The following is a 12089-nucleotide window of genomic DNA, read 5'->3' as shown; positions in this document are numbered from 1 at the left end:
CAAGACTAAGCTTAATGAGGACGATTCAGTCAATAAGTTCAAAGCAAGGCTTGTAGTGAAGGGATACTCTCAAATCTATGGAATGGAGTACTAGGAGACCTTTACACCAATAGCAAGGCATGACAGTGTTAAGTTGCTTATTGCCAAAGCAACTAAAGAAGATGGAAAATATGGCATCTCGATGTTAAATCAACTTTTCTATATGGATATCTCATTGAAGATATCTATATACAGCAACCAAAGGACTTCATCAAACCCCGAACAGAAGATAGAGTATGCAAGCTTGTCAAAGCTTTATATGGACTGAAACAGGCTCTTAGGTCCTAGTATGATCAAATCGACTTTTTTTTTCACTTTAGGAGGCTTTCAGAGAAGTGCAAATGAACCTACCTTGTATGAATACAACTCCACTAATTCGATCAAGGTAATCCCATCCTTATATGTTGATGATTTGTTGATTACTAGTTCAAGTGACTCAATTCTAAATGAATGCAAAACCAAATTGATTAGAGAGTTTGAAATGTTAGACATGGGAGATATGCATTATTTCCTTGGATTACAGTTCATTCAAAGTTCAGATGGTATTTGCATACATTAAAGTAAGGATGCTAATGAGTTGCTAAAGAAGTTTCATATAGAGAACAATAAAGCAGTTGAAACTCTATTGGCTTCAAACTATAAATTAAAGATGGGGCTTCTAAAACTATAAGCTCCACATACAAAAGCATCATAGGTAGTCTTCTATATTTAACAACTTCAAGACTAGACATTATGTTTCTTGCTAATCTGATATCTCGATTCATGCAAAAACCTTCTCAGAATCATTACTCAACTACAAAACAGGCGCTGAGATACATCAAGGGAACAATTGATTATGGTTTAAGGTTTGAAAAGAAGGAAAGTAGTGAATTGATTAGTTATTGTGATAGTGACTGGGTTAAGAGTGTTGATGACTCCAAAAGTACTAAAAGCTACTGTTTCTTTTTTAGGAGTGCCATTTTCTCCTAAAACTCTAAGAAATAGGAGGTGGTTGCTCAATCTTCAACTGAGACTGAGTATATATAGTCGCAACACTAGCTGCAAATCAGGCTATTTGACTTGGGAAAATTCTATTTGATTTGGGGTTCGATCAAAAAAAGGGAACTACTTACTCTACTCATTGATAGTTAGTCTACAATTTCAATTGCAAAGAATCCAATTCATCATGAGAGAACCAAACATAAAAGTTAAATTTCATTAATTAAAAAATGTTGTGAAAGATGAGGAAATTGAAGTAAAACACTATGGAACAAATGAACAACTTGCAGATATATTTACCAAAAGCCTGAGCAAGGAAAAGTTCATTTGTTTGAGGAATGATTTGGGAATAGGCAAAACAAAACCCAAAGAGGTGTGTTGAATGGTTGGGTTTTGTTCCCGTGAGAAAGCTTAGCTCTGGTTCATCAATGGAGTTCGTGCTAATTCAAGTTTAAATGGAGAAAAAGAAAACATGGCAATAACACATGTCTAACTTTAGTAGTTGTCGCCGTTTAAATCTTTTTACTATGTCGTTTTCAACTTTACCTTTTGTACTTTATCAAGTTGTTAGGGATTGCATTCTCTCTTTTTTCTATGTTGTGTCATTTAGGTGGTTATCCTGTTAATGTCTTGGGGCTAGCAATAGAGAATATTTTCATGTCTCGATGCAAAATTCATTCGAAGCGATGGCCATGTAAGTTGTTATTTTTGGTTGGATGTTTACAATTTTTCTCTCTCCTATAATCATGTATTTAAATTCTTTTGCACTTAACGAAACAGTGTGCTTCACCTTTTTTTCAATTCTGTTAGAACTCTCTCTTTCTTCTTCCTCGATTACTCTTTTTTCTCTTCTTTTGTTCTTGGAGAACCAGAAACCGTTCATCCATTTTTCCAAAAATTGTAATAAACCTCTTAACTACTTCTATATCTAAAGACATCAAGGTAGGCATGGTGAAACTAACTCATAAACCTACCACTCGTTTCGACTTAATTTCACTACTCTTCCCATGATATAACTATTCTATATTTATTCTCATCCTATAACCCTGCCACTTGAAATCAAATTTTAAAAAAAATTTTAAATTCAAGTCGTCGTAATTTTTTTTATATATTCAAAAATTTATATGCATGTGAGCTCAAAATCTTACAAACAAAATTGTTGCTATATTGAGTTTTGAAATTTTGAGACGTCTAATAATTAAAACTGAATTTTCAATCCAAAATGTCAGATTAGAATCTCGAAAAATATGAGTGAAGAAAGATTATGTAACAATATGTAACCCAAACTTCACATTTATTATAGCATGCGTTGTAGATTGCGTGAGCTGGGTGCCAGAACCGCTAGTTGAAGTTAGGAAGTTGTGCAAAACTTCATGCTTTCAGTTTCAGCTTTTGCATTGAGTTGAAGGATTAGATATATTACACATGGCCGCAAATGCACACTCTATCGGGCTAACAGAATGGCGTAACATCCCTAAAGGCAAGAAAGTGACATGGGAAAATGCGGCTTCTTACTTATTCCTGTTGGTAACAGCCTAAAAACATTTAAAGCAAGCTCCATGAAATAAGCCACATCCCCCCAAAGCTTACACATTATTCATGTGATGTCAAGTCTTATTTAACCACCATTTTCTGCCAAAACTCGAAAGGGAGAGTAAGGAATTTATAGTTCAAGATCAAGAAATCATGGAAGACAAAGCAGAGAAGCCTAAGAGAATGGAGTGGCTCACCAAATACGGTAGAAAGCTAAAAAAAATGTTAAAGTCCCCTACTAGTTCTCAGAAGGCAAGTGTAGTTTCAGTTTTACCCCCTCGAGCTGTTTGCTGTGAGGAGCTGTTCATACCGGAAAAAGGTCATCGCCGCCCAGGAGACTATTGTGTGGATCCTTTTGTTGCAGCTCACATTGCAGCTCAGAATCACTTCAGTCTTAGGCCAAATATCTATCTCTGACAAGAACAGAAAAGGGAGGAGTGCTGGTACTAGTTTCATATATCTATCCCTGTTTTTTTCTGAAATATCTGTAAGAGAAAATAGATAACTCTCACAATCTATAAGATACGAAAATCTGACAAATAAGCATTATGTCAGTATTATCATTGTGTTTCTTGTTGCGGGGAGAAATAGCATTTGATGATTTACCTATTAGCAAGTTTGATCATTAGAGAGTTTGGCCTAACTACTGCAAATGATCATCTGCATTACCTGGATTAATTTCCAAGTTTTTCCGGTGGCAGCCTCTGCCATTATACTGAAATAGCAAGTCTACAGCCCCTGCAGGCGCACGGTACATGAAGTGTGTTCAACCTACCATTGCAATTAGCCTTGTGGATGTGGTCCAATTTCCTTCTTGCTACTTGACTTCACACCTCACATCTCTACCTTGACCGTAAGTCTATAATCTAGTCAGGTCAATCAAACTTATTCAAGCTAAAATTTAGTCTCTATTAGAACTCTTCTGTTGCTTGTACTATACATGGAAGTTCTGCTTTACGCACCTGGTTGCAGAGGAAGAGAAAATTATTTTTTTTAGCTAGAAAAAATGAAGAAGCATTACTTGAGGAAATCGCTTCTGCTATCTGGATTTGCATCTCAAGTCTGGTAAAAGTTTGTATTAACAGAGAAACAGGTTGCTTTGCTCAAAGTGGGAGATTTCTGCTAGTGTTTTGAATAGGTTGTAATTCTGTTTAGGCTGCTTTGTTTGAATTGTTTTCTTTCAGTTTGAATGAATCGCTTAGTCATCCAATTAAATAAGAAAAAGATTGTAACAGGTAATCTATGAATTAAATTGCACAAGTGGTAGAAAATATAGGCCTAAATTTTGCTTTATCACAGAATGATCATAAATACAAATTCCGCCATAGGTCACTTTCAAGTTCAATGGAGCTTGAAGAAGGAAACTAGAGGATCATAGACAACTTGATTAGCATTCACACCAAGAATAAAATCTGCATGAGCATAGTCCTTCCTGTATACTACAACCAGCTTGCTTTCGTCATGATCTTTGAGGTCATTTAGCAAAGTCTTCACATCTTTAACATCAGCAAGCATGTCCTTCCCTCCATAGCCAAGGAAAAGAGGAAGGTCTTTTGGAATGCCTCTCATTTTGTACGTTGGGGGAGTCGGTTGCCCATAGTGTCCCATGTTCTCATCTTTACTTCCATAATCGTACATTGTTATGGTTCCCGTTCTAATCACTAGTCAACAATCAAAAGCGCCAAATCAAATGATGATTGAAGAATACCATTTCCCTTTGAATTAATGACGATATCTTGTTATTTTATTTTCATTCCATTATAAAGGTTTCTTTGGAATTTATCATTTAAAATTGGCTTGGAAGTCAGTCAAGCGTATAACTTAGGCACTTACTTTGAGATAGGTGGATCATGTTCTTAGTTGCAGTTGGCTGGGGTTCATGCTTAAGTAATACACCTGCCTTTGAAGAATTTACACAGCAATTTGGCCCTGTGAAAGCCATAAGTTTTTTCCAATTAGCAACAGAGAAATAAGTATGTTTGTGTCAAGGATCTAATGAGCAAGCTTTGAAGAGGACCTGTGAAAGCAGTCATTAAGTTGGAGCAGTTGCTGCCTGGTTTATTGCATATCTCTTCCAGCAATGGGGCTAGAACATCCCTGTCCAGAGTCAACAAATCAATAACAATTGATGTTTACATTTTTCACAGCTTTGGGAATTAGCTTCTGAACCTCTTTTCTTGGATTGCTCCTATAAATTATCAAACAAATACTCGAGAGAAAAGGTATTCCTACAGAAGTGAAAAGGATTCTCATTACTTTTAAACTGTAAAAATGATACAAGTGATAACAATAGCTTATCTTTTCTCACGGAATAATCTGGTTGATAAAACCCTGAAGATTATTTTATATTTTGGATTACTCTTATTGTTCTCCCGAGAATGTTTAAAATTAAGAACCAAATCAAATGAGAATTTCAAGCAGCTATTGATTGCAGAGGATGATGCTAATATTGATCAACTTCATTCTCACCATCCTGGAGGAAATTGACGGTAACCCAACCTATATAAAACCTGTTAATCAAAGAAGGGGGAACAGAAATTGACAATGAGATTCATGTCAGGGGTAACTGCAATTCACACTTTAAAAGGATAAACCAAGAGATCCGTCTTACTTCTGCTAAATACAGTTGAGCAGCAGCTTTTGTTAGTTGCGAGGGAATCTGATCCAGGTAAGCAATTGGACTCAGCAAAGCAGCTGTTCTGACCATGTTTAACAGCTCTTGTTTGGAAAAGGCAGCTAAAGCGATTAAAGTTCCCTAAAATTTCGAGGGTTTTCTTAGTATCAGCTATTGTATGCCTAGCAAAGTCTAGGAAACAATAATATACCAGAACAGGTGGAACTACAAAACACAGTACCAAGGAATGCCCAACATAATGCAACTTCTGCCCAGTTTGATCATGAACGTATTGGACTAAAGCAGAAAGATCGTACTGGACTAATTCATCCCATGACCATTCCCAGTAAGCCTGCAACAATATAAGGAGTAAACTCTTGAGCAAAATAGTTTACAGTTGTTGTAGTCCAATCAAGGGTGATGATAAATAGAAAAAGAACCGAATCATTGGGACTTAGAGATGTATGTCCACGACTATATTTAGTTCCACGTGTGTTGGCAAGCCACACATCAAAGCCATTATCTGCCAAAATAAAACCCAACGATTCATCTGGGGAATTCAACAACCACGGTGCAGCATCCTGCCACAATAACATGCTATGTTATTAACTCTATCATGTGATTTACATCATGTTTAGTTACATATACATGCACTAGAAATGTTGTATGGTGACTAACCACTAAGATCCCGTGTTGCAGTAGTACCGGTGGCTTGTCTGCTGTCTTACCAGACTGCCCAACTGGAATCCTCTGCACGCTAAGAATGTAACCATCTTTCGTCGCAACCTGAAACCATAAATTTTTTTTGTCTGAAGTCATGAGTTGTTACAAGTTGAAGGTCTTAACTGGTAAGGTGAAATTATATATGGAAGACAGCATGTATCTTTACTTTATGTTCCTCACAGACATAACCTTGAGTCTGCACCAATGATTTGCAGATAGCATCATCGGTGATTGAGGAATGTATGATTACATCATCCCTAGAACTGGTTGAAAACACCTTCTTAGTGGCTGCTGCAATTGCTGACACAGAGAATAGTACCAATAGGGTTAAAACAGTTGAAAAGTTAGGCATCTTGAGTTCTCTTATGTCCACTACACAACCTTGCAGTTTCCCGAGTTTTATAGTGGACAAATACAAATGAAACAAATTAGTATTCTTTGCTATAATCGCAGGCGTTCTCAATTGACCTATGTTGCAAATGAAACTCTGTGGATGGATACTTCTAAGCGGCATTTGCATCGATGTATCACAAATATAACCCATACTTTGCAGCACTTTAAGAGCGGTATTTGTTACCCTTCTATATATGGTCCCAAATTCTTTCAAGCAGCATCAAATACTTGAGAAACTTTCGGACATGTACAAAGCGTCAAAATAACCCATTTTTTTTGTATTAATGAGCATAAATGAGTTCATAAACAAATCATTCAAAAGAAACTACAAACTTAAGCTCATCTTTGACCAGCAATATTCATGAAATTCATCTCTAATAGCCATTCAACAATGTACAGTATAGGAATGAATAATAGATTAGCACTATGACGTCTACTTTTTGCGTTTACTTTTTAATGTATTGTAATAATATATTATCCTTCTCTTTCACTTATTGCCATATGGTTTATATTTGAAGGGAATCATACCTATATCCAATATGCTTATCCTTGCTTCATATGTCAGGGCCTATTCATTGATTAAATTAATAAAACCTAAGATATCAAGTATGGCCCAAATATACTTCGTGGTTGTCATCATTAGCATAAGACTAAGTATCGTTACTGGCACGATCCCTCTTTAGGAAAAATATTTAAGTCTAAGTCTCCTTGGCTGATTAAGCAGGCTGCAATGAAAACTATAAGTAGAGCAATATAATGGAAACAGATGGTGTTTATCTTTTATCTATTTTTTTTTTTGGTGGATAATTGAAAAACAGATTGTTTATTTCCTGGGGAGGGAAGCAATGTGAACAAAGGGTAATAACGTATGTTGGAATTGTGATCCTAGTAAATATCAAAGGAGAAGCTGCCGCAGAAAAGAGCTAAAGAACAATCCACTTTAAGGTCAAACTAAGAGTAAGTTGTGTTGATGATAAACTGGATTGATAGGGACTATAACATGTCAACGATGTAGATATGGCCAATGACTACATTGATATGAAAACAGTCTGCGTTTCTGCCAAAATCTGTCATTGTTACATGTATTATTTAAATATAGTATAAATTTTCTGAAGCAAAGATGTTTGTTCAGTTTTTCGATAGGTTTACTTTACATGTTTAACTGGAAAAGACTTTTTCTCTTTTTTTTTTTTTTTGTTTTTGGATTGGGGGTGGGGGGGTTTGGGGAAGGGAGTTTGGAAGATTTCATATGTGAATCAAAAAAGACCAAACCGGAGTATGCCTATGATAACATGTGAGGACACCCCATCACTGAAAACTGAAAGGTGGAAACTTTCTGTCCATTCAGGTTCCTTTGAATGGGGAATACAATTTGATATAGCACCAAAAGGCTATGAAAAACGAATTATTAACCAGACAGACTCTTAAGATTCAACTCTGTTATTCCGAGCTACTTTGGATCCTAGAAGTTTACAATTAGTTTTGCAGATTCCGAGAAATGTTCTGTCGGCAGAATTTCTAGCTCTTTGGAATCTCAGTTAGAAATTTAAGACTGGATATTGGAGCACTGCAAGAATGAGATTTGATTCATATCGATTCTTAAGCTGCTTGGTCATTTGTTATCTATTTTCAGATTTGTAAATCTTACAGTTCAAGCAATCTGAAATCTGAAGAAGCAATATTTGAAAAGACCCATCTTTTCGGCAGGCGTCAGAAACAGATGCATCTGTTCTTTGCGCCAGCTGAAAAATATTAGGATTTAGGAACAAAATTTTGATAAAATTGGTGCTTCAATGACTGCTAGCTTTTTTCTTGCATGTTTATTTGTTTCTTGACAGTTAGAACTGATGGTGATATGTTTTCCCTTTTGTTTACTTAGTATTTCCGCTTTGGCAGATAAGTCGCGTCTGTTTAGTTTACCTCTTCTCCCCTTCACCCCCAAACCTGTTTCATCAAAACAGATAAACAGGACAAAAAACCTGCAGGTCTTTCTCATGTATATATGTATATCTATGAATTGCAACCATCGGCCAGACATGGGAAATTTTGGCTGTCCAAGGGATGAAGATATATAGCTAAGAATAACAAACAAAAACAAAACGATAAGAGTAGAAGTTTCTCTTTTAATTTATGTTCTCTTTAGCTTAAAGAAGGCAATCAAGGGATCGTATACATCTTGCTTAGCATTTTCTGCCATGACATAATCTGCATGAGCATAATCATCTCTATACTGAACTACAAGCTTGTCTCCGTCATGATCTTTGAGACTATCCAGCAAGAGCTTCACATCATTTACATCAGAAAGAGCATCCTCCCCTCCATAGCTGAGGAAGAGAGGAAGGTCATTTGGAATGCTGGTCATGTTGTATGCTGGAGGAGTAGGTTGCCCATAATGCTTTGTATTCTCATTCGCGTCATTGTAGTCATACATTGTTATGGTTCCTTGTCTAATCACTGGTAAAATTACCCCAGAATTATGCAGCAGACATTTCTAAACCAAAAATATTTTTAGTTTCTAAAGGATGTTTACAGGTACTTACTCTGAGCCAGATGTACCATGTTCTTTGTTGCTGATGGTTGAGGCTCATGATCAAGAAAAATATCTACTATGGAAGAATTCAAGCAACAGTTCTGACCTACAAAAAGATGTCAAAAATTTCTAGTCAGGAACAGATGACAGTTTCCAATTTACTTTGCTGCTTATCATAAATCAATAGGTACATTAGCAGTACCTGTAAACGCGGTCAACAAGTTAGTGCAGTCAACACCTGGTTTGCGGCAGATGTCCTTCAGAAGTTTGACTACAGCCTCCCTGTTCATAAGAAAGAAACATGGACGAGAAAATGTCACCAATTCCAAATGGAAAAACAGAGAATGACATTAACAACCTATTTTAAGAAATATCAAACAGTCATACTTTGTAGTCTTCTCTAAACTTTCTATTACACATAGCAACAGCAACTAAAAATCTCATCGCTGGCCATCAAAGATTGGGGAAAAGGTGAAGAACAGAGGTGGCAATGGGATTCTTACCCTCTTGGATCAAATTCACTGAGGCCTAACCAGTACAATGTCTGTCAAAAGTCGATTCTTATATTGTTAAAATAGCTGTCTTCAATTTGGATTAATAACAGAAATACATTGGTATTTGTTTTAACCTCAGCAATGAAATTGTCAGCAGCATTTCTTGCAAGTGGGGAAGTCATCTGACCCACAAAAGCAATTGGGCTGAGTAAAGCAGCTGATCTCAACATGTTCAACAGCTGATCTTTTGAGAAGGCAGCCAGAGCAATCAGAGTTCCCTGCAAAGAATATCAAATTCACCATTTGCCCTGATAGTTTAAGAGAATATTCAAAAAGGAAAATTGAAGCAGCAGATTCAAAATTCACCTGTGAATGACCAACATAGTGCAGCTTTTGCCCTGTTCGATCATTCACATACTGGAATGTAGCAGGAAGATCATACGCTACTAATTCGTCCCAGGACCAATTCCAGTAGGCCTAAAAACCCGTAAGAATCAGTCTCATGCATACAATTCATAACCAAGGGGAAAAAATAAGGAAGACACCATGTAGAGAGAAATAATAACCGAATCAGCAGGACTGAGTGATGTATGCCCTTTGCTGTATTTTGTTCCACGCGAGTTAGCAAGCCAGACATCATACCCGTTATCTGCCAAGACAAATGCCAAAGATTGTTCTGGAGGCAATAGCAACCATGTTATTCCATCCTGACATCATACAATACAAGTCCTTGTTACATTCAGAATTTTGTCGAAATTCATTGTATCAGAAAGCAGTAGCACCATGACAGATTTTGCAACCATTAAGAGCCCGTGCTGTAACAGGACTGGTGGCCTGTTTCCTGGTGCCCCACCTGACCGCCCCACAGGAATTCTTTGCATACTGAGAATGTATCCGTCTTGTGTAGTTACCTAAAAACCAATCAAAATTTCATTTAAACTGTATAAAACAGTGGTTGGCATATGGCTAAAATGTAAAACCTTGGGACTTGAACTGAAGAGGAAAAGAATGTCGGCATATTCACCGTGTGCTCTTCACACGCATAGCCTTGTGTCTCCACCATTGATTTGCAAATACCATCATCAGATGATGGAGCCAATGCAGCCACGCCGATGCCATTCCCTTGAGCATTGAATGAAAACAACTTTGTTCTGCTTCCAGCTGCTGACCCACAGAAAAAGATGAGCAAAATTATACAGGTTAAACTGTTGGCTACCTCCATATATTTTATGTTTCCTGCTTCAACAACCCCATCGTTGAGGCAATTTTATAGTAGCTGAAATCCAAATAAAAACAGAATCAAGTATTCACATGAAGAGCTCTAAAACACCTTGTCAACAGATTGCTCTACTGGTTTAAACAAGGTATTGAGTGGGCCCTTTTTTCCCCTATTATTAATGCATTAGCCTTTAGATAATTTATTTTCCCTTTTTTCTTTTGGAAGATTTTCTCGCTGCCACGATTCCTTAAATTGACAAGAAATTCCTCCACAAGGACATATCGAAGAGGTTGATGATGAAGCCAACGCAGCAAATGCATGAGGCAAACAGATTTGCACAAAGAAATGTCATTCTGACCGTTTCATTTGTCTCAATTGGAAGAAACTGCTAAAGTAGCTCCAAAACAGCAGCTGCATTGGAAATTGAGACGCGTCTAATGTTCAGACATAACAAATCAGAGTTCTACGGCTTTGTTATTACAGCAAATATAATAAAAACATAATATTTAAAAAGTTCTTCGAATTATTTTAAAAAATTAAACTAAATTTTTATTTTTTTATTAATATAATTAAGTCCTCACACTCTTATTTATTTTAGATTAAATAAACTCTTATAATTAATAGTTGATTAATTATCATTAATTAAAAAATTCATTGTCATTTTATACTTACGTAGCGTTGAAATAGTATTAATGTGGAGGATTAAAAATGCGATATAATTATATGTTATATCATCATCTATTATGATATGTTAATCTGTCATATCCGTCACTTCAACGTTTCATGATATAGAATGACAAGTGACATTTTGACTAAATCAACAATTAATTATAAATAGTTATTTAACTCAAAATAAAAGTGAAAAGATTTATTTTATTCAAATTAAAAGTATAAAAGCTTAATTGAATGTAATAAAAATATAAGGACATTTAAATTTTTCAAAAATAATTAAAAAGGTTTTTTAGATATTATGCCTATAATAAAAATAACTTGAAAACAAATGGAATAAACAAAGAAACTATTTAAATAATTTCAATATTGTTAGAACACCAAATTGAAAAATTTAGAAATTAGCTTCAAGGCGTATATCAATTAGGGGTGAGCAAATATAAACCGAACCGAACGACCGAACCGAACCGAACCGAACCGAAATGAGTTCGGTTTTTTTGGTTCAATTACTTTGGTTTTTCAGTTAGTTCGGTTAGTAAAATTATTTCGGTTCGGTTTCGATTAGGAAAATTTCTAACCGAACTTACCAAACCTAAATAATGGTATTATGGAGATTTTACATGAAAAAAATCCTAAACTTAAATTATTTATTATTGTTTATATCATATAAATTATATAAGTATTCATTTTATTTATTATAATTTTTTAGAGTCATTTTTAATATTTTTATAATATTGATTTATTTAAAAAAATACAGCATAAATAAATATATACAAACAAAAAAATAAAAAATTTGTTAAGTTAGGTTTTTGGAAATCGAATCAAACTAACAGAATTAGTTCGGTTTCAGTTAGTACGGTTAGTTACATAGTTCGATTCAGTTTCGGTTATTTTTAA

The 12089-nt window shown here is 35.5% G+C and overlaps 2 protein-coding genes across 2 annotated transcripts; both read right to left on the bottom strand.

The window, feature by feature from the left end:
- Positions 1-3876: 3876 nt before the first annotated feature.
- Positions 3877-6239, bottom strand: LOC18612369 (triacylglycerol lipase 2-like). Its single transcript, XM_007049139.3, has 9 exons — positions 6054-6239; positions 5843-5950; positions 5605-5745; positions 5406-5516; positions 5162-5305; positions 5020-5060; positions 4568-4647; positions 4384-4479; positions 3877-4211 (listed from the first exon to the last, which is right to left on the bottom strand). Exons 1-9 carry the CDS (start codon positions 6237-6239, stop codon positions 3892-3894), a joined length of 1227 nt encoding a protein of 408 aa, XP_007049201.3. The 3' UTR covers positions 3877-3891.
- A 1876-nt stretch (positions 6240-8115) lies between these two features.
- LOC18612368 (triacylglycerol lipase 2-like) lies at positions 8116-10535 on the bottom strand. Its single transcript, XM_018114369.2, has 9 exons — positions 10329-10535; positions 10105-10215; positions 9871-10011; positions 9671-9781; positions 9439-9582; positions 9314-9354; positions 9013-9092; positions 8821-8916; positions 8116-8734 (listed from the first exon to the last, which is right to left on the bottom strand). The coding sequence occupies exons 1-9, from the start codon at positions 10524-10526 to the stop codon at positions 8409-8411; spliced, it is 1248 nt and encodes a 415-aa protein (XP_017969858.2). The 5' UTR covers positions 10527-10535; the 3' UTR covers positions 8116-8408.
- Positions 10536-12089: the final 1554 nt, after the last annotated feature.

The sequence above is a fragment of the Theobroma cacao genome, chromosome 1 (assembly GCF_053813885.1).
Source record: "Theobroma cacao isolate CCN51 chromosome 1, ASM5381388v1, whole genome shotgun sequence".
Lineage (NCBI taxonomy): Eukaryota > Viridiplantae > Streptophyta > Magnoliopsida > Malvales > Malvaceae > Theobroma > Theobroma cacao.
Note: the sequence above shows the minus strand (reverse complement) of the source record. Positions and strands in the feature narration are given on the sequence as shown.